A 23,634-nucleotide genomic window follows, 5' to 3' on the forward strand; every position below is an offset into this window, starting at 1 on the left:
ACTGAACTTGATTTGCACAGTTGCACTTTGTTTGAACATTTGATTGTCTTTTAATAAAAGCACTTTGCACTTTTGAACCATCCCCTTGCTCAATTGTTATTGCCTCACTGTCTAGCTCATCGGTGACATTACCGACGGTGTTGGGTTCAAGGGTTCCTTAACAGAAGATGGGAGCATGGAGCCGAACCCACATTGTCACAGTTCTCTTCTACTGTCTTCCATTAAGATCCTCATTCTATCAGAATGAAGAGGCCCTCCCGGTCTGCTCAGAAACCTTATCTTGTCCACAAGTATCTGTAGATTGATTTTTTTTGTTTGTTCATGACGAAAATGGAGGATAAAAATGTGTATAAATGTGTATAAAACTGGTACACTGACATCTTAAATCAGGGACTGAGGTCTCTCCTTCAGCAGAAGCCTTAAAAAATGTCTCCCAATTCACCAGATTAGTTAATTCATAGCCTTTCCCACAAACAAGGCTGACATACTTGAAATCCTCCAGTTGTCTCAGCTGCTTTTTTGAGAGGATCATGACTTTAGATTTGTAGGAGATGATTTTCAGCATGATTGCATCACCCTCTGTTAAGAACTGTTCCACTTTATGCAGATGTTGAAGCCAAGAGAACAATATAATCTGTAGCAAAGATATGAATCTCAGGTCCACAGACTGCCTATTCTCCAAGTCTTTGGTTTTGCCATGATAATGCTTCAATGGAAATCACAAGCTGAAAGGAGGTGCACAGGTCAGGTTAGGTTGGGGAGCATGCACTGGTTCGGCAAGTTGCTGCACCTACCACACAACAAAATACCTTGGGATCCCAGTTGGAAACCCCACAGACAGACACATGGTCCAATTCCTCCCTCTGGAAGTGACCATCTATCTGCCATAGACAGGTGTTACATGGGCATCCCCCTGGCCTGGTCCAGCAGCTCAGGTCCTCAACAATGAGGATCCTGTGAGCTGGATCACCTTTGGGGAATCACTCCACATGGCTGTAGTGCCGTAACTAACACTCCCTCACAATGCAGGTAATGAGTGTCCTTTGGGACTCCATGAGCAACTGCTCATTCGACACAAAGTCAAATCAGTGGTACCCAAGGATTCTCCGAAGAGACACAATACCAAAAGAGCCCAGTCTTCAACTCAGGTCACTGGATATCGTCCATGTCTCACAACCTTATAGCAAGACAGGACTCTAAAGACTTGGACCATTGTCCTTTTGCAAAGATACCAGGAACACCACACACCCCTTTCCAGTGACCTCATGACCCCCCATGCTCTCCCATGCCCTCCCAATCCATTTACTGACTTCAAAGGAAGAGTCACCAGAGAAATGAATGTCACGGCTGAGGTAAGTAAACCTCTCAATGACGTCAACATTCTCTCCGCAGACAGACACAATGCTGATGGCTGTGCCCAAAAGGTCATTAAAGGCTTGGATCTTGATTTTTATTCAGGAAACTAGCAAGCCCAGATGCCTTGCTCACTCTCACGAGAGCTCCGATCAGAGACTCCATTGACTCCACGAAGATCACAGCATCATCAGCAAAGTCAAGATCAATGAATCTTTCTTCACAAACAGATGCCCCGCAGACACTGGACCCCACAACCCTGCCCAACACCCAGTCCATGCAAGCATTGAACAAGGTAGGAGTAAGAACACACCCCTGATGAACCCCAGAATCAACTGGGAAAGACATAGAGGTTCTGCCTCCACTCTGCACAGCACTCACAGTACCAGTGCACAGGCCGGCCATGGTATCCAGCAATCTCGAGGGGATCTCGTGAAGAAGTCTCAGGATATCCCACAGGGCAGCTCGTTCAACTAAGTTGAGCACTTTATGAAAATTGACAAAGGCTGCAAATGAACTGTACTGTACTTAAGGCAAAGTAAGCAAATGCAAGAACTGAAATGCTCATGGCATTAGCTCCTGAATTCCATCACCAAATATAAAATAATATATATGATCAAAACCATTCTCCATAGCCACAAAACAAATATCTCTTGATTCTACAAATTTGTTTGCATCTTCTTTTCGGAGTGAAGTGTAGAATCCTCCTGTTTGATCTGAAGTCTGCTTATTGGATACTTCCATTCCAGTACACCAATATGAACTTTTTGCACATAGTTTTTAATGCATTTGAAACTTGTGTGAACCTTTTAATATAAATTAAAATGTCTGTAAAAAAACATAGTCATATGTAAGGTAGTATGGTCATTTCTTTAGATGTCAAAACCGTTTCCATAACATACCATACCATAACATCAAAGCAAGTTAAGCCCAGACAAGAGAAATTACTTGGAATGAGGACCACAGCATGACGTGGCTACAGAAATCAACGTGCAGTCAATCATGAAAATCATCCCTTTCAAGTGCCTAGTGGTGTAAGTCCCAGTATTTCTGTTTGGTTTGCTTTAGCTTAATAAACTTTTCTTTGGCACTCTTCTATTTTTATTCTTTGCTTCTAAACTACGCTGACTTTTGGTTGATTTAGTGGTGTCATTTTGCATTGAGACTATCATGAACAATGCTGCACATCCTCTTTCTAACACGCTAACACTGAGGACTCTCAGCCAACAAAGTATTCAGCAGATGTGTGTCAAGAAACGCTACTGGGACTGCTTCATACCAACAGCAATACGTCTGCCTCACTGTGACTGGGACAGCCAAGTCAGAAGCTTTCTTCTGTGTGTTCAGAGCACAGTGTATGTGTGTTTGTGTATAAATTCATATTGTTTAATGTGCTTCTGTAAAAAGCCTAATTTCCCCTGGGGACAAATAAAGATGTATCCACCTATCTAATATTTAGAGTTTATTATTGCTTATTTGTTTATTGTGCCCCCATCTTGTTTTTCAGTGGGCACCACCATTTTGTGTTTTTTTCACTAAGACTGTTTTCCACTGCTGGTGTCAAGCTCCTAGGAACTCGCAACATGTGATGTCAACATTTCAGCCAGTGAAGTGTTACAGGGTTTGACCTAGTTTGTGCACAAGCTCTTTCAGAAATGTCATTTTTATTAGAACTTTAGGTGCACTGGTTTTGGCCAAGGTTATTCTGGCTTGCTTTCTTGATTTAAGTTTTGGTTTTAGTTGCATGATCTTTAGACTTTCTGGCTTCAGTCCCTTTTGTGTTTTGGTAGTTGCTTTCATCTCCTGATCTTTTTTTTTTCTTCTCCTTGTGGTCTGCTAATTGATCACTAGCAGAACACCTAGGCTTCCAACTGGACAGCAGAGGAAATATGGAAGATTTTACGAGTATGAATGAGATAGAAACAACTGACAGGCATGCTCTACAAAAAAGAATGCCAATAAAATCAGAGTCCACAGCTTGGATATCTGAAATCCGACCTGATGCATTATGTGGCTTGGTGTAACATGTGGCCAGCCAGCAGTGAAGAAGCATGAACAATAAGCTGGAATTGAAGATGCTTAGATAGAGCCTGGGAGTCACACTCTGGCCAAGATCCCGAATGGAGCAGTATGGGACAAACATGCAGTTGCATAAATATCTGAAAAAGCCATGGAAGTCCAGCTTTCATGGTATGACTATGGACTGAGAAGCAGCCTCAGCAGAGTGTCATAATTTGCTATGATTTTTGGGTCCTGAAAAGCCACCAGTGTTTATTTCCATTGTTAGTTCTGCTATCAGAGTTGCTAGGGGTGTGGCCTCTAAGGTTGAGACCCACGCATAATCAACCAGACAGGATAAAAGGATGGCTGTAAGTGCAAATATTTATCTGCAATCTGCAGATACCAAATCTCTGAAGTATTCCAAATTTGTGCTGTTTTCTTGTGGGTACTTTTGGTTTTGACCCTTCTGTTCTCACAGTCACGGTTATTGTCTCTCGTATTGGGCTTCTGTTTAGTTTTGGTTTATGTGTTTTTTTATTTTTTTTTTTATGTCCATCTCCCTGTTTTTGTTTAAATGTTTACCTGACAGATCACTGGCTGAATCCTAGCAAGTGCAACCAACCAAATGAAAGCAGTGGAACAAGATCAAGGCTGAAGATGTGGTGGTGCAATTGGCAATGCTGTGACTCTAGATTTTTAATGTGTGAGGAATCCAATTTTGCACACACGAAATTTAATTTCTTTTTTTGTATCTTTAGTCACATATTTTTGTGCCCCCATTTTGTTTATGATTGGCACCACAATTTTCAGTGATTTTTTCATGCCAGTAGCCATACTATTCTGGGTAATAGAGCTGTGTTGCCATAGATGTAACTATTGGAACTATTGGAAGTGGCATTGTGTGAAGTCATTGCTTGGGCAGTTATACTATGTACAAAGTCAGTGAGCTAATTCTGGTGTCCAAGATTCTGGAATCTGCTTCAAGATATTTGCATTTATCTATCCATCCGTCCATTTTTCAACCCGCTGAATCTGAACACAGGGTCATGGGGGTCTACTGGTGCCAATCCCAGCCAATACAGAGCGCAAGGCAGGAACCAATCCCGGGCAGGGCGCCAACCCACCGCATGACACACACACACCTACACACCAAGCACACAATAGGGACAATTTAGTATCGCCAATCCACCTAACCTACATGTCTTTTAGCTACTGAAAATCATTTAAGGGATTTAGGGCTTTGGATGATTATCAACATCTTGATTAATGACTTGGGCTTCAATATTTTGGTTCTTTGTGTTCTAAACAATGCATTTGTTCTTTCTGATTTCTTGGTGTTTAGCGTTTGACTTAGGGTCTTGTTTCCTGGTTAATGTAGTAATTATTTTTTCTTTCTGTTTTCACAGTTGTGGCAGAACAGCTAAAACAACCCATGAGCAGAGAAGTGCTCTGCATATTGTGTATAAAATACTAAGAAGAAGAAGAAGATATAAACTATTGGAAAAATATCCTTACTGGACTAAAAGCGTTCATGACAGGTACTGGCTTTAAATTTGGTTGGTGCATAAAAATCTGCTGTCGGGGCTCTGTTGACAATGTTATGTGTACCCTCAACCGAGAAAAGGCACATTTGCTGACGCCTACTCCCTTTTCATCAGTAGACATGACAAAGAACTATGGGAAGAGCACTGATGTCACTTCCTGCTCAAGCCCTGAGGCCCCGACTCTACTGCTTCCACCAACATGTAAAAACAAGACAAAGTATAAGTCTGTGTTCATTTGAGAACCCGCATCTATGCCGGACTATGCTCCTCCACAGTAGCACATATAAACACTGATGGACGCTAATGGTCCATCATTACTTTTTTTGGTTTATTTGATACTTTTGTAACTTTTCCATCTATTAAACAGGGATTGTCATGGATGACTCTCCATATATTTATCTTGTCCTGCCATCTTGTTTTACACTTATTTCTCTATGTAAGCCAAAAAATGTGACTAAGGTCAGTAGATAGCATAAAAAATGTAGTTTATGAACACCACAGCCAGTTTAAAGCTCTATTCCATGCTCAATCAATAAATGTCTACATGTGCTATTGGCTAATCAGACGCAGAATCACAGGCAGTAACGCCCGACTACAAGTCTCCCTGCAGCTTTCATTTTCCTGAACTGGGTTTATTCATTCATGTGGGTTTTGTTTGGGTCTTCCGCCCTCACCTCATATCCCGAAGAAGCACATATTGATGTAACTGGTGATTGTGAAGAGGCCCTGAGGTCAGTCAGAGTCTGTACGTGTAAGAGTGTCCCCAGAAATGGACTTGCATAACATTACAGGATTTGCTCTCTGCAAGAAAAACTAGATTCAGAAAGTGGATGGATTGACTTTTGGGAGAAACATTCTCTCCACCATGATAGTACTTTGGTACAACAAGCTCAGTATTTTTTTTTGGAATTGAAAGTTGTTTTGGCTACCATATATATTGAAGCATTCAGCTCCTAAAGGTCACAACAATAAGAATTAAAACATCACTTTCTAAACTACTGTGATTATAAACGTGTATGCCAGCTGGAGAACAATATATTTGGTTGAGCTATTCAATCATCTTCAAATTAATAAGCATTAAAGTGTCAGTGAAAATAAATCATTTTATGAGGCAGTTTGTGATGTCCCTTATTCTAACAGAGCCTTTTGATGTTTAAAACTACTCTAATAATACAACAAATTTCCACTTATATGATACAAGTCTTGACAGTGTGATATATGGTAGTTGTGCATGTTGTTCATATACTGTATTTTAAGCTGCACACCTTTGCACAGATTCACACTGCTAGACAGCCGTTTTGTGTGTCAAGTCTGCTTTCAAAGTGCTAATGCCACAGCACTGTCTCTTATTAGAACAGTGACATTAGCAGTCTACAAAATAATAATAACAATTTAAATGCAAAAAAAAAAAAAAATCATGACTGTACAAAATAAAAAATCGAGAGTGGTCTCCCCTAGACTTTTTTGTATACTTAGATATGGGGATGGATATTTTTATATTATGTACATTAAAGAACCATCAACACCAAATCAAATCAAATTAATAATACATTGAACAATTATTATAAAAGATAATGTTGAATAAATTGGAATCTGTAGCTGCATGAATAAAAAAGTACCACTTCCAGATAGCAGAAATAGCTCAAAAGTTGATAGAAATCTATGTTTTGTACCTAATACTTGTATGACCTAAGTAAAAGAGTACTCAAATTATTGTGTTTACATACACACACACACACACACACACACACACACACACACACACACACACACACACACACACACACACACAGACATAATTCCAAAAAAAGGTCTAAAACATTGAGATTAATCAAAATCTCGAAATCGAATTTTTGAACAATTATCAATACTTTCTCTACAAGAAAGTAAATCGGACTCATGGAGGTCTAAAACGTTGAGATTCATCAAAATCTCAAGGTCAAAGTTTTGGAAGATTACTATACTTTGTATAAAAGAAAGTAAAAAGAAGAATAACATTCCACAATTTGGCTGAACAATTTCTTGAAAAGAGACAAACAAGTGTGCCCGTGATGGACAGCACTTCTATGATAGGCTCCACTACCTACAGCCCAGTATTGGAATAAGTGTAATATTGTGGAAAGTGTTTATTTGCATAACAACCCTAAACCTTAGGTTCTTTGTTATATGGGCGCATATACTTCAGACTTTAGAAGCATACAATATAGCATTTTGACCTGGACAGGATTGACAGCCATAGTGTGCCTACTAGGCAGCTGGGGCTTTGACCACCAAGATACACACCTTTGCTCATATAGTATAGAGCCAAATGTTTCTGGACACCTGCCCATCACACCTATATGAGCTTACTGGACATCCCATTTGAAAGAAATGGGGTTTAATATGGAGCTACCCCTCCCCTTATATGTCAATAACAGCCTCCACTCTTTCAGAAGGCTTTGCACAAGAGTCTGGATTATGTCTGTCGAATTTTGTCCCCATTAATCCAAAATATCATTGGAGAAGTGAGCAACAGATGTTGGATGAGAAGACCTGGCTTGCAATTGGTGTTCCAGTTTATCGCAAAGGTGTCCAGTAGGTTTGAGGTCAGGCATTTGTGTAGACCGCTGGACTTTCTTCACACCAAACTCATCAAACCATATCATTATGAACCTGGCTTTTTGCACAGGGGCACAGCCATGCTTGAACTGAAAAAGGACTTTCCAATAACTCTTGCCACAAAGCTGGAAGTGCACAATTATCTAAAATGTCTTTGTTTTTACAATATCCTTCACTGGGGCCAAAGGGCCAAACCACAAACCCTGAAAGATAGCTCCAGACCATTATGCCTACTCCACCAAACTTTGGGCACCATGTAGTCCAGAAGGCAGCATTCCACCTGATATCTACCAATTCCAGCTTCATTTAAGCATGATTCATTACTGTAGAGAACACATTTTCCCTGCTCCAGAGTCCAATGGCGGTGTGCTTTACACCATTCCAGCCGATGCTTAGCACTCTACATAGAGATCTTGGGCTTGTGTGCTGCTGTTCAACCATGGAAATCTATTTCATGAAGCTCCCGATGCTCTGTTCTTGTACTGAAGTTGCTTCCTTAGGATGTATAGAGCTTCGTTTTGAGTGATGGAGATGGAAGTTAAGAAATTTTAATCACAGACTTCTTCAGTATGATCCATTCTACTGCCAATGTTTGTCAGTGGAAATCGCATGGCTATTTGCTTGCCTTTATGCATCTGCTGACAATGGCTGTACATGAAGCACCTGAACGCAGTAATCTGGAGGGGTATCCACACAATTTGGCCATACAGTGTATAGTGCTGTGTTACCCAAGACTCCCTACATATCTATGTATAGACCCTATTGAAGGCACCCCCCCCCCCCACCTCTGCTAAATTAATAATGGGATCTTAGAAACAATAGGCAGAATGCAAACTGTTCTTCCATTCAGTATGATCTAGGTGTAATATCATGAGCAGAAGTAGTACCTGAAATATAAAACCAGGACTTTAGCAGCTGCAACACTTTTAAGCTGGTCTTCATTCTCATTTTTTTTTAGTTCCAGAGTGTCTTCAGTGGTAGACTCCCAGCAGCTTTTGTCATTTTCAGTTGGAAAAAAGACCCTCTCACTAGGTTATTGTCAAGTTATATCTCCTGTCTTTTAGGAATGCCAAACCTGTGAGTGCTGACTTTTGCCTTCTTGTTATTCTAAAAATAAACACACAGTAAATAATTAATATACAAATACAGCAGTCGAATGATCGGCTCAAATGTTTTATCAAATAGAAAAAACACCAATTGTTAAATCTTAACTAAAATTGACAAAAACACTAAAACAAAGTCCAACTGTTAAACACTAACCATTATAGGGCACACTAACCAATGTAAACAATTCCAGTAATGTCAGTTTAGCATATACAGCAAAGACCTTGTGATCCCTCTTGTGGGCTTGAATCCATCATTAGAACAGCACACAAGAAAAATGAAACATAATTCATTTTCAATTTATGAACATTTCATGAGTTCCAAATTTTTCTTCCACATATCAAAGCAGATTTGGAAAACAAATGGATGGGTTAATGTGCCCTGTAAGGTTCAGATTGGTGTCTTCTTGGGTTAATGGGTTCAGTTCCAAAAGAAACCAGCGGACAGAGTAAGCTACATGGATATTCAACCAAAAAGAAACATAATTATTCAAAAAAAGCAAGTTGTTTAAATTACTACTATAAAATCTGTCCATAAAGGCATCACTTAAATATGGCAAAATACATCAAACAAACAGTATTGTAGTTGATATAAACTTTAATTCAGAAGACTGGCTTTATGTAAGCAGATAATACATAGGTTAGACTTATCTACAGTATTTTCCAACACAGAGGGTTTCATTCAAACTTACTGAAGTTTATTCCAGCAAAGGCAAATTAGTCACCTGATCAGTATGTGAGCAGAGCTGCTGTTCAGATGGAGTTAAGATTAAACGATGTGTTACCTTCCTTTTCATTTCATGCAGAATAAAACGTACCAATTGACTTTGAATATCATAGGCTTAATAGTTAAAGGCATTCATGCATTTGGCATTTTTTTCTAGTGATTTTGCTGAATATTTAGAAAAAAAAGCACTTTTTGGTGGTTTGCACAATGCAAAAGCTTAGGCTTTGTTAACCATACTGACGTGTTTACAACAGAATCTAAATGTTTAGAAATGCTTACATTTTATGGTAGCTATAAATTTCTAGCTTCAGTAAAACAGTGTTAATTTTTTTATCAATAAAGAAAGAGGTAAAAAATCTTCAAAACCTAAGTTTAAACAAAGTAAAACTCCAACTTGATCCCCTCAGATTTAAAGACATCTTGTAAAATGATACATTACTGCAGTAACAAAAGAATTCTTTAATGCAGTATTGTGCCTATTATTTTTGACAGCTTTCATATTTTACTGCATAAATCCTAAATGGCAGGAACTATCGCTACTGAGCTAGCCAAGTTGTGCTACTAAAACGTTATTCGAAGCCAGCATCTCTGTAAGCGTTAGACATTGCACTAATACTTGAGCCAGCTTTTTCAGAACCACTGCATGTCATCAATAATCACACTCAGAATGGAAAACACACAATAAAAAAATAAAAAGCAAAAAAACAAAACATCTTCTAAATTTACATTCTTTACACAGCACCACAATGTAACACTGAATTCCCAAAGATACAGTCAAAACAAAGTTCAATTTTCATTTTTTTTTAATTTGGATGTATTAGTTTTTTTGTATTTTTTTTTTTCGTTATAGATATTAACTATTAATTTCCATAGGAGTATACTGGTTATTAAAGTTGAAAAAAAAATCCATAAATGCTGTCACCATTATCATTGCTTACATCAGAGCAACATCTGGGGACAACAGCAATATACAGCATTGCTAGATGTAGTTTGAGTTTCAGTATTCCCCTTGACAACGCTAAGTACATCCACATACTGTGTACCAACACACTTGCACACTATACAATTACGTCATTTTATTCCTTCATACGCAAAATCAGGGTACTTTAGGACAAATGCAAAAACAACTCAAAAATAATTTTACAAAACATAAAAACTGGGATACAAAGCAGACTGTCCTGCTTAATCTATCCAGGTAGAACTCTACAATTTGACCCTCCCTTCCCAAATCACGCCTAAGTGGAGCAGGGGAACAGGAGTCCTAATGATCCAAAACATACCCACAGTCAACTTCGTGTTTCCTCTTAGGTACAAGAGAGCAAGTCTTCCTGAATCTCCATTGAGTCTAACCTTTCATCCATAATCTTTTGAAGTCCTTGGGGTACCGAGGTGGTGGGTAAGAACTGTGTTGTTCTCTAGACAAGCACTGCAAGTACTGACATGCTTTTGCTCCAGGTTCAAGTCCAAAATGTCAACTCATTTAATGAGTCAAAGGCCTACTATGAGTATCTTGACTTATAACTGAGCAAAACATTTATCACTGTGCGTGCATTTTCTACAATCGTGTATCCCAGGTAAGCTCACAGGGTTTTTAAGTATAGAAATATAAATATTTATATTTACTCATACATAAGTGTGTGTTACACACTCAGACAAACTTCACAAGTACACTGTATATGTACAGTATATACTTAAATAAAATGAATGGGCTTTATTTTTGTTTTGATGATAGTACCATCACTCAGAAATCTTCGCAGGAGATTTTTTGTGTGATGGCATTGATGGTAATGGCAACAGTTCATTATTGAAAAAGTCCGATGACATGATATGATCAAAGTGAAATGGCAATACTGAAGTAATTCATTTAAAAATAAAACTGGTTCGAATCGCAACAAAAATACTGTTAGTAGGTTTAACTTTTGCACTTTGTAAAAGACTGTAAAATAGTAAAATAAAAAGTCTTCTTGTCTAAAAGAAAAGTTACAAAAATATTATGAAAAGCCTGAAATGACAGTGTTCATTGGCTTGATGTATTAACAGTTCATTTCGGTTAGAATTAGTGGACCTTGCACTACCGAGATGGTTATTATGGCTATGCACTAGAGCTCTTTGATTTGACTGTATTTAAATGAGTGGGTGCTTGATGTACAACAGAGAAAAACAAAGAAAGAAGTTGTTAGAAATTTGGAAAAACACAAACATTTAAGACAGATCCTAATTACTCTTACATTAACCAGTTACACCTGAATTTTCTAATAAATCCTTTTTTTTTAATTTTTAGAAACTAAAATGTTAGTTTATGACTTCTTGTATATTTTTTTTCATTTGCTCTGTAGTTGTAACTTTTATTACTGGTATTTTGCACCATTAGACCAAATCATGCAATAGTAAAAGACCAGTGTAAGAGTTTTAGATAAGGCATATTGAACAAGTTGATTTTTTTTTCTTTTCTAAAGATACATATTTTATGTTAGTTAAGATTTTCCCAGATGCCTTTGTCCTTTTTATAATTCACAATACAACTTTCATCTTATGTATATTCCAAAAGAGAATTGTTTTTGGCTTTAGGGAGATACCAGGAGTTCTGGAAAGAGCCAAAGTTCTCATAGGCTTGAACCTTACAGAGTCCTCTTCACTAAAGTGAAGAAAATAAAAGTGTAGCTACATTCACAGCTCCAGGCAACGAATGGCAATTACGACCAACAATAACAAACTGGTAGTAGTGGCAGGTGTAACACAGGCAGTTCCTCCACGTGGACCTAGAAATAAAAGTAAAAACATACAAGGATGAGATTTTTAATCTTTCAAAATGTTTTACAAAACCATGACATACTGCAGTATTTGACATTCATACTGTATATTCTACAGAGAAAACTCTAAAAAAACTCTACGCTCACACAATCTGCTGTACTCGGCTAACATAATGGTCACCATTTAACTGAAGCAATGAATGATGTATTGATTGTCTCCAGTGCAGACAACGCCATGCTGTTATTGTGGTGAAGAACAGTACCTGAGGTGGGGCGAAATAAAGTGAAAATACAAGGGTACAATAAGGAAAACAAACAACGGGTCAAAGGCATTGAAGGCAAGAGAAACTTGATAAATACTGGAAACAGGGTACCTAGAGCACTTTATCATCAAGTGATTGAACAGAAGTCAGCTTTTGGTTATATCCTGGTAATAAACTTGAAAGAGTCTCGCGTGTAAAAACACAAAGAAATGTAACCTGACAAGACACACTGTGTGATAATACAGGGGTGTGAAGTAACACAAGGCCTAACAGAGTGTGAGAGAATTCACTTTGTGGTTAGCCATCCAGATGGATATACGGAAGGTTTGGGTGCATATGGTGTGATCATACATAGACATAAAATTATTTGTCATGTCTTTGCTGGCTATAATTTGTTTCTTACGACAAACAAGAGGTCCGAAAGAACAAGAGCAACTGTAAGAGATTTTTATTAGATCTTTATTTTAGGAGTAGACTGGAAACCTGCCGAGAAAATTAAACTAAGATAGTACCCAGATTGTTACTAATCTTTCAACATATTAATACACTACCGGAATTAAAACCACAAAACAAAGCAAAAATCAACCATCTTTCCCCTGTTCTTTTTTGTTTACTGTTTGTGTGTTATATCTGCCATAAAAGTCCTCCTTTAACAGAGTTAAATTTCTGACACTTTGTTGTGACAAATGTTCCCTCTAAGGAGTAGCATATAGTGAGCAAAAAACATTGTTTATGAGCGACATTTTGTTTAAGCCAAAAATTTATGAGCACCTCGGAGTGAGCGATTGTGCGATAAGTACGAGCGACACCATCGGAATGAGCGATCGTGCGGGAAGTATGAGCGACGCTCTGAATTCGTGTGAGCGATCGCTCACGCGCTCAGCTTAGAGAGAACATTGGATGTGACCACCACCATTTTTATATAATAGCCATGCTGATGTCATATGCTATGTTTTCAAACAGTACATCACCAAAAGAATGAATTTATACAAAAAAATAAAAATGAAAAACACTTCAAAATAAAACAAAAAATATCATTACTTAAATACTGATAAGTTTCTGAGAGATGAAAATCACATTCATCTATCTATCAAATGTAATGCTGTTTTTGTCCATTACATGCTTGTTTCAATGGGTTGAAAGATCAATGCAAGTAGCCAGTTTCATTTAAGCAGAAGAATACGTAAATTCTTTTAACGGTTGAAAACGACATACATATTAAAACAAATGAATCAATTCCAAATTTAGAGGGCTTTTGAGTTCTTTAAACTTGACACAGTATGTTTGGATAATAGTCTTTGGAGCATGGGGGAGAAGAACAATTTGTGAATTAAAAATAAATATATATATACTGTATATATATATGAGAGAGAGAGGGAGAGATTCTAAGTGACCAGAGGACAGTGGAGAAGGAAAGCAGTAATGGATATAATGTTCTTGTATACATATTTCATTTAACTATAACATTGAACAACACCTTGTTAGCATTTACTATGAGCCAAGCTTAAACATATTTTGAGTTGATATTCAATTGTCAGTTTCTTTTAATAGCACGTATCCAGGTGTTTCGACAGTTTTCTAAGCGCCAACACTGCAGATTAAACCCTGCATATGAGATAAACCATGTCTTAAATATGTAAACTCTAGCTGATGCTCTTTCATTTGATGTCTTTATCTGTACTTTCATTATATTTTCTGTCTACTGTAAACTTTTCTCTCTTCTCCTAGGACACAGCATTATAGCTAATTAGAAAAAGCTACATTATAGTTAGATAAAGCACTTTGAGCTGCTGGGTTGTTTCTCACATTGATGCTTGCCAGGACAATGTTGTGTGTATTTTTGCTTGTGTGATGGGAATAACATTGAGCGTAGTTGGATCTGATATCCCATATTCATATTATATTGGAATTTTAGTTTCTAATTCTTAAGTGCCAGCCTTTGGCACATGTGGCCTTTCTGTACATTTAAGTATGTTTTCTTTTTTAACTTATATATTTTGTTTTGGGGTGAATATTCAGCACTCTGAGACACACAAAATGTGAAGAACGCAACACAAAAAAAAATCATTGATAAATAAAGACTTTTTTGGAAGTTCTCACGAGCAAAAAAAGAACAAACAACCTTCGTGGTTCTCAATTGAAACACAGCCATCTCTTCTAAGAGAGCTAAGCTTAAGAAACATAAAATATCTTGGTTGCAATTGGAAATGAATAAGTAAGGCAAGATCGGATGCCGATCAGCAGATCACAAATTCTGCCAGTCCACTGAGGTTACATTAAGCTTGCGGGTGTTTTTCCTTTTGTAATGATGTCCCTTCAGATACTGCCAAAGCCAGCAAAGCTGAAGAACAATATCTTCCAAGGTGCTTCCTTTAATAACCAACATTAGTTACAATATAACTTGAAGATTTGTTCCCAAAATGGAAATATATCTATGAATAACAATGAATAATAACAAGCAAACACATAGGGAAAATGGGGACTTGAGATATTATTAGTAATGATATTAAAAATGAATTTTTACAATTAGTAAGGAAACTTTAAGTCAAAGTAGACAATCAACTGTGTATCTAAATTTCCACAAAGGTAAATCATTCTTGTTTTGTGTAATGAAATAAACACTTGCAATATGATACGCTTATGTGGCAATGGAATACATCCAAAGCTGCAAGAGGCCAGAATATAATGGGCCACTTTACTCATTTTATGTGTTGAAAATATTTCATAAAAACACTGCAAAAACCTGTGGGAAGCATTATAGGTATGGCTTTGTTTAAGTGAGATGTGTGCTTGAAGTTTATTCAAGTATATTGTCCTGCTCTCTTAGGACAGACTAAAGAAAATCTAACAGCCACAAATGACATTTCACCGCGGAGTTACTATATTTGCTTGATTACCTGTCAGTTTTGACATTTTACACATGAGCAATGCTGGGGTACAAACCACTTTATCAATGATATTTAAAATGTTGAATTTAAGAAGCAAAAAAAAAGAAAAAAGAATCCTCATTTGAGAGCTGACTTTGATTTTGCTTTTTTCCCCAAATGATTTTACGGTTTTTATTCAAATTCTGGAGTCATGACATATGCAAAGCAAAGGCCACACTAGAAGCCAAATATCGCACAGTTTTCACAATGCAATAAACGTTTTGACAGATTTCACATTCAGATAAGAAAATGTCTGATTTTAGATACAACTAATTACTAATTAATTTGTGCCTGCTCAAAACAAATACACAGTCTATTGTCTTTGGCAATAATCTAAAACATAATTGATTTGCTGATATAATCTGAATACAATGTACATACTACAATTAATTTTAAAGAAACAGTATGATTAATGCACTATTATTATTAAGAATCAACATTTCATAACAGTCATTACAAAGCAAAGAACAAATGAATAAGTTAAGAAATGGTGGATTTGGGATGGTGCAACTATTCTTTTTCCATTATCTGCACTTTAAACCTCCATTTTTTCAGTCCAACTAAAGAGGTTCTGCACACCTAATTATTATTATAACACAATGCACCATGGGAAAAAACAGATAGGTGGTACAAAGCATGATTTACATTTAAGCATTTATTTGAGCAGACATTCGTGGCTCACATGTTAATTGTATCTCATGAAATACACTTTAAAGTGTTAAATGTACATTGACTTTTTATTTTTGGTCTGATGCATTGAACTTTGTTTAACTGGAGTGATCCTTTGTCTAAATCACTTGATTATGTTTGGAGTTCAGTTGGCAATTTTTCCTGAAACCGTTATAATATATTTAGGCTACAGCACACCTTTTTCAAGTTTTACGTGTGTCAGATCCACTAGTCAATATAATGAAAGACCCACTGTCTTCATAAAGAAAGGTATAAAGCTGGTGTTGAGTTTGGAAAACAGTTAGTAATGGATAGTTTAGTTTATTTATTTTCCCTGCTAAAATAATTCACATGCCTGGTCCTGTAAATTGACGCACATAAAAGGTATGCCTTAAATCTTTACTTATGAGTGTAGAATGAATATACTGTAGAGTTGAAAAGTGAAACGTACATGAAGAAACAGTGATGTCAACTAAAGTAAAAATATCCTCAGGTAATATTTGATATATACCATTGATCATTGTTTCTCAACTGGACCCCTGTTGTAGCAGTTGTACTCAGATGGGAGATCATTGCTTTTAACTGACTTTTTACTGTTTCTGCAATTAGTAAAAGAAATACAAGAATGATGTGTTTTATACAACATAAAAGAATATGTCTGTTAATATTGCTCTGATTTTATGAAGTTCACAATTAAAGCGGCTTATTATTTGCATCTGTGTTTGTTGACCGCTAAAAAGAACAGATTGTGAACACATTCAAATGTAAGCATATTAAAAGCATATTAAATACTGAAAGGTTTGATACATATTTAAGGTAATACCAGGTGCAAAGAAGACTGTGCTGCTTTAACATTTAACTATTATGTATTGTGGCAGACGACCAGGGACCTTGCCCCACCGGGACACCTGGATCAGGGAAGGACCGGGAAAGGGGCAATATCTTCCCTGGACGCAAGACGGCAGCCACCCTGATTTCCATCAAGGGCCACAGATATGGAACTGGGAAGCTCAACCCTGTGGGGATTCGTGGCCCAACCAAGGGGCTGCCTGAATGGTTCCTGAGCCCTGGAGGACAGCACTTCCACCACGCCAGGAAGTGCTGCCGCTCCAGGAACTGTGTATGCCTGGAGTGCTTCCGGGTGCAAGGGCAGCACTTCTGCCACACCAGGAAGTGCTGCCAGAAGAACATCACCGAGCACCTGGAGCACATCCGGGGTGTAATAAAAGGGGCCGCCTCACTCCCTTCGAGGAGCCGGAGTTGGAAGGAGGAAGACGGAGCATGCGAGAGAGGAGTGGAGATGGCCGAAGAGAAGAAAAGTACTGAGGAGTAGTGTGTGAGCGGGTGGAACCAGTTGTAAATAGTTAAAAAATAAACCCATGTGTTTTGGACATTGATGTCGTGTCTGTCTGTGGCCGGGCTATCTGTTACAGTGTATAGCCCTTTCTACTGAGGGTTTGTAGCAGGTAAGAATAAATGTGCCTTTCTAATATTTGGTATATTGCTGCTTCTTAAAAAGAGCAACATTTGGTGTCTGTCCTCAAAATGGACACTAAATGTATATTACTGCTTTTTAAATAAATAAAAAAATTCTCATTGTCAGATTGCTAAATATCTGTTGCAAGATCACATCCAGCTACTTAGTACAAAGAGTTTGGACAATAACATGAAATTCAGCCCAGCACAGTCTGTTGTTCCACGTTCAGCTAATTATTACATAATATTGGTAATTCACAATTTGGAGGTCCATTATACTGGTTGGTTTACATATTTATTAATCAGTGTGACAAAACACTTGTCTAACAATTGTTTGAAAGTTACCCTTAACTAACTTCCACTACTGCTGTTGAAGAAATCCTTTTAAACTAAGAGCTGTCAACCACAAAATCTTTTTATAACATGTCTACAATGTCACATCTTAACCTTTTCGACCCTGGATATTTCGTTTTTATAGGAAAAATTATTTTGTGAGATATTCTACCTTTGGGGTGTCTAGGAAGCTCAAAAATTAAAAAACAAAAAAATGTATCACTATTATTATGCAATAGCTGCCAAATACTTCAATCTTCTTGAGGAAATAAAATTGAAAGTGGTGCGCACAGTCCGGAAGCGTCCATTTTCAGTTCCGTGTTTCGCAGACTGTATGCCAGTCTCACCAGTCTGCACTAACAGTAGCACTCCCGGTTCCAACGGCTGCAAACTTTCCTGTGCTTTACAAAAACGGCTGCATATAGTAATAGGATGTCAGGTCTGAAAGGGTTAAAATCTGTCTTCTTAAACTGAACAGATTGAGCTACCTCAATCTTTTATCTTTTACAACTAAAAATCACTCTTTTGTCGTCCTTCTCTAGCGCTATAGTAGTGTTCTTTTTGTAAAATGGAGACATGGTATTTCGGATAAGGCCTTACAAGTACATTGTACAGCTTGAGAAAAACCTCCCTTGTCTTGTACACAAGGCATAGTGCTACAGTACTGTGTACTGCTTCTGTACATTGTCTGCTGGTGGACAGAGGTGAGTCCACTAGAATCTTAAATCTTTCTACAAATGTGTGCTTTCAGATTTAAGACTGCATTCCCATCACACAGTCACTAGCATCCATGAGCACATGTAGGTAAATGTTATGTAGTCATGGAGGTTTATTGCATTTTATCCTATTTACTTCTAACGGTACTTCTCTGTCTCAGTAGTTTCCAAATCATTTACCATTTCCTGCTTCTTATGCTTCATATTTAATTTCCTCTTTACTTTGCTAAACACGCAGATTGGATCACTGATCATTCTTCTTCTTGTAAAATACTAAAAGATCCTCTTGGGCTTGACTTTACTGTTTTCAGTAATACTAAGTTGCAGCATTTCTATATTTCTCCCCAACTGTTGTTGTCCTATATTTAAAAATACTACAGTTTGCAGTAGTTAGTTGACTTGTACAACTCATACCTCTTCTTTTATTTCTGCAATTTTTTTATTAATTCATAAATCATCCAAGTAGGATGTAATGCCATTTTACCATTTTCAGTTTTTTTTACTCGACTACAGTTTTACAAGAAATGTCACAAAAATATACCAGAAGACCCTACTGAGGGTTCTAATTAGTCTGAATGATGTTACCATAAATTCAAATGGCACTTGTACGTCAAGAAAAATTCACACTATGACTTATACTGTATTAATTGGCTTTAAAATGTGTTACTTTGTACAGTAAGCTGTTTTACAAATTCAGGTATTGTCCATCATCTCATGCATAAAAATTAAGATATTAGTGATTCAGCAGCAAGAAAGCATATTTGCCGAGCAGCCATTAAATGCATTAATGAATGGATAATATAAAGCTTTATATCTGTAATAAGAAGTAATGGTAATAAATAATATTTTCTAAAGTAACATTTCAATTAACAGCTCTATTATTAATCATGTACACTGTAATACAGTGAGCAATTGGTTCAACATTGCTTTCCATCAACACTTTACTACTCTTCCTTCAAATATCTAGGTGTTGGTTATGTGTGTGCATATGCAACTTGAAGGCTGCAAACTTTTTTTTTTTTTTCAAATTTGAATTACAATAAATTGCATAGGTTGTATATACTGCATAGTGTCCCACACATCCGCTTGTTATACAACTTCAGGGCTCGTCAAATGGTAATTCCACCTGAGTGAAGGATTGGCCCTGTTGCCTAATTTCTCTCCTCTTAGATCCGGCAGTACAGGAATATCACTCTCTGACATCACCTCTGGGTTCTGGTCACCAAAGCCTGTCTGTTCCACCTCTGCCACCTCAAAACCAGCTCCACTACCATCTTGAGGCAGTCTTGTCTTGGACTTTTTTGTAATTTTCTGTCAATTATACTTTTGTCTTTGCTTAATTTACAATAGGCTAAGGATCCCATTTTAATGGAACTCCATGAATGACAGAGATGTTAAATTTCAAGTGGTTACTGGTTTTTAGTCCTCATAATGTGGAAATTACAGATTGTTTTCCATTTTACTGAAAACCTTAGTGAGATACCTTACTTTTCCTTCCTGCTGTTGAATTGGTGGATTTCCAAATTAAAAGTATTGATTAAATTAAAATTAAAAGTAAGAGTATCTAAGGTGTAATTTATTTTCATTAGGTGTACTTCAATAGAAAAAACTGCAATGACCTTTTTCTTTTTTTTTAATTAGTTACTTAGCAATCTATTCTTGTTATTGCAGAGGACTTGAGAGTTCAATGTTTTTTTCATGAAAATACTATTCAGAAGAATTTTGGCACAACTGATACTGTCATTGCAGAATCTCTGAAACTAAAAACAACTTTACTAATTCATGAAAGCAAGATGTGTTTATAAATGTGGATGGAATGCAAAGCTGGCAGGTGCTTTTGTCTCCATGAGCTTGTGAAAATAAGGAAATGAGCAGCCGTGTAAATAAAAGCTGTTCAACTAAATTTGAATAACACTCTCTTGATATGCTCAATGCTGATAGAAGAAAAAAACATTGCCTTCAAATCTTCAGGCACATAGCTTGTATCTCCACCCAGCCTGTGAAAATAAATAGGTAATGACAGGTGCAGGTTGGTTCAGCATTATTCTGAATCACTTAGTCATTGGCAGCATATAATACAGTACTACTCAAGTATTTATAGCAACAAAGCACAGAGAGTTGCTGTTCAAATATGTTCCTTTACATTTAAAAATAACTGAAATACATTTTTAGATGCAGATAGATCAAATGCATTTCGAGATATCCTAAAATAGCTCCCTGTCCATTTTCATTTATCTGAAATGCATTTCAAGGTATCTTAAAATAGATATGAAGTTCCATTGAAAACAGGCAATTTTATGACAAATCTTGAATTTCATTTCATAGTTGAATATGACTACAGACTTATTTTTAGAATATCTTAAAATGTTTTTGAGCTACTTCAAAATGCACATGAATCATACCCAGCCAGGACGCCTGGAAGGACTGGGAGAGGGACCATACCTTCCCCGGACCACGAGAGGGCAGCCGCCCTGGTTACGGGAACCGTGCTTAGAAGCTCAACCCTACTGGGGCCCGTGACCACCGCCAGGGGGCGCCAGGAGGATCCTAGAGCCCTGGAAACTAGTACTTCTGCCACACTAGGAAGTGCTGGCGGGGAGGAAGTCCAGGGTCACCCGGAGTGCTTCCGTGTGCTCATGTGGCACTTCCGCCACACCAGGAAGTGCGACCGGAAGTTCATCGGAGGCACCTAGATCACGTCTGGGTGGAGATAAAAAGGGGACCGCCTTCATACGATCAGAGAACCGGAGTCGGGTGGAAAAAGGCAACGCTTGGGAGTGAGGAGGAAAGGCGGCCCAAGGATGACCATTGAAAGGCCAAGGAGTGAAGGGTGTTTGGTGCTGGAGCACTGTGTGTGCGGGACTTGGACTTTGGGTACCTTGTTAATAAAACATGTGTGTTTTTTAGAACTGCCGGTGTCTGTCTGTTTGTGTCCGGGCTGTCTTCTCACACAAGATATGTTACACTTTTTTGACATACAGTATCTCAAAATGGAGTATCATTTTAAGATATGTTAAATGCATTTCCAGATATCTTAAAATACATTTAATTTGGCTTGCCATCAAATGCGCTTAAAAGAGTCATGGACAGGCAGCGCCAATAAAAAGTATGTTTTTATTAATAAAGTTTGAAATTAATGCTAATGAGCTGCTCCTAATAATTATGGTCTTCTGAACACCTTTACAAATAAAAAAACAGACCACCTTTTTGAAAAAATTACGCTTCTTGTTCAGGGCCGTAAGGTAACCAGCACAGTTATGAATTGCCAAATACACATGGTTGATTGAAGAGCTAGTTGCTGGTGATGTTAAACAGTAATTGACTTAAAAACAGATTACATCTTGCCTGAAGAAGGGGCCTGAGTTGCCTTGAAAGCTTGCATATTGAAATCTTTTTAGTTAGCCAATAAAAGCTGTCATTTTGCTTGGCTTTTCTCTGAAAAACAGAGTAATTCAAGGAATAATCACAGCTCATAACATGGTGCAAGGAGGTAATACCAAAACAAACGAATGAAGACTAAATTGTATTTTAATATTGTCTGGTATGTGTCTGTCACTGCTGCTCAGGCACAAACATAATGTGGAGCCTATTATCATAACCTAAATACACAATAAATAACATGGAACACATTAGCTAGACGAAATAAAATTAAATTACATTTCAGCTTTTGCAACTTGAATATTGTATCCAAAGTAAACAGACACAATCATGAAATTAAAGTAGGGAAATAATAATAATTCTTTGCATTTATATAGCGCTTTTCTCACTACTCAAAGCGCTCAGCAATTGCAGGTTAAGGGCCTTGCTCAAGGGCCTAACAGAATGAATTATTATTATTATAAACCATGGGTTTTTGGGAAAATGCATTTAGAAAAGAAGCCAAAAATTTACATAAAGGGATATGGGAATCTGGAACAAAATGCCAAAATAGGTACAGTAGTTGACATCGAAGTGAACTCGATGCACAAAATAGTCTGCTCTCATTTGACAGAAATGTTATGATCTTAAGGTACTTTAAGTCATTTGAAGAGGATGAAAATGCATTTATGTCTATTCCTTAAAAGACACGGATGTCTTTTAAATAAATGCTCTGAAGTCACCCTGCAAAGGCTTTGGTGCTTAAATAACAACTGAAGTAACTGTCTGTTCTACTTTTTCAACTGTAACTAGACAAAGAGACTCCTAGGCTTATACAGCCTAGTCAGGTCCATAAGTATTTGTACAGTAACACAATTGTCATAATTTTGACTATGTACGCCACCACCATGGATTTGAAATAAAGCAATCAAGATGTGATTGAAGAGTAGTAGACTTTCGGCTTTAATTCAAGGGGATTAACAAAAATATTGTATGAGCTGTTTAGAAAAGACACACATACACATACATGGTCCCCCTATGATCAGGGACTCAAAAGTATTTGGAGAAACTAACAATCATAAATACAATGATCATTTTCAATATTTGGTTGAAAATCCATTACAGTTAACGACTGCCTGAAGTCTCCCTTCAGAATTCATCCTGCTACTTCCACTAGCAGTCATATCATCAATAAATACTAGTGACTGACATTCACAGCCATGCATGATCCTGTCATAAAACTGCCTCCACTATTTTGGGCAGATGATGTTGTATTCATCGAATCAAGAGCCATTTCTTATCTTCCCCATACACCTCTCTTTCCAACATTCTTGTATATATTTATCAAAGAAAATTGTTACAGAACTGGACAGGCTTTTAAAAATGTTTTCTGGCAAAGTTTAATCTGTCCTTCTTATGTTTGAGGTTCACCAGTGGTTTGCACCTTGCAGTAAACCCTCTGTCTTTACTTTCATGAAGTCTTCTCTTGATTGTAGACTTTGGAAGTGATAGGCCTACCTCCCAGGGAGTGTTCTTGGTTTGGCTAAATGTTGTGAAGGGGTTCTTCTTCAACAAAGACAGAATTCTGCAATCATCCAGCACAGTTGTCTTCTGTTGTTTTCCAGACCTTCTGGTGCTGCTGAGTTCACCAGTGTGTTCCTTCTTTTTAAGAATGTACCAAACGCTTGACTTGACCACTCCTTGTAATTCTGCTGTCTCTCTAAAGGGTTTGTTTTCTTTTCTTAGCCTAATGATGGCCTGTTTTTACATGCATGGACAGCTCTTTGGACCTTATATTGAGAGTTCACAGCAACAGC

General features: G+C 37.4%; 1 protein-coding gene across 3 annotated transcripts in view; it reads right to left on the bottom strand.

Moving 5' to 3' along the window:
• Positions 1 to 9,179: 9,179 nt before the first annotated feature.
• Positions 9,180 to 23,634, bottom strand: part of cntn1b (contactin 1b) — a 356,136-nt gene continuing 341,681 nt past the window's right edge. For all 3 annotated transcript variants that reach the window (XM_028810951.2, XM_028810960.2, XM_028810943.2), the window contains one exon: positions 9,180 to 12,085. In XM_028810951.2, coding sequence (XP_028666784.2) covers positions 11,994 to 12,085 — 92 coding nt within the window. In that variant the 3' untranslated portion in view covers positions 9,180 to 11,993. The remainder of the gene's footprint in view (positions 12,086 to 23,634) is intronic.

Source organism: Erpetoichthys calabaricus, chromosome 1 (assembly GCF_900747795.2).
Source record: "Erpetoichthys calabaricus chromosome 1, fErpCal1.3, whole genome shotgun sequence".
Taxonomy (NCBI): Eukaryota; Metazoa; Chordata; class Cladistia; order Polypteriformes; family Polypteridae; genus Erpetoichthys; species Erpetoichthys calabaricus.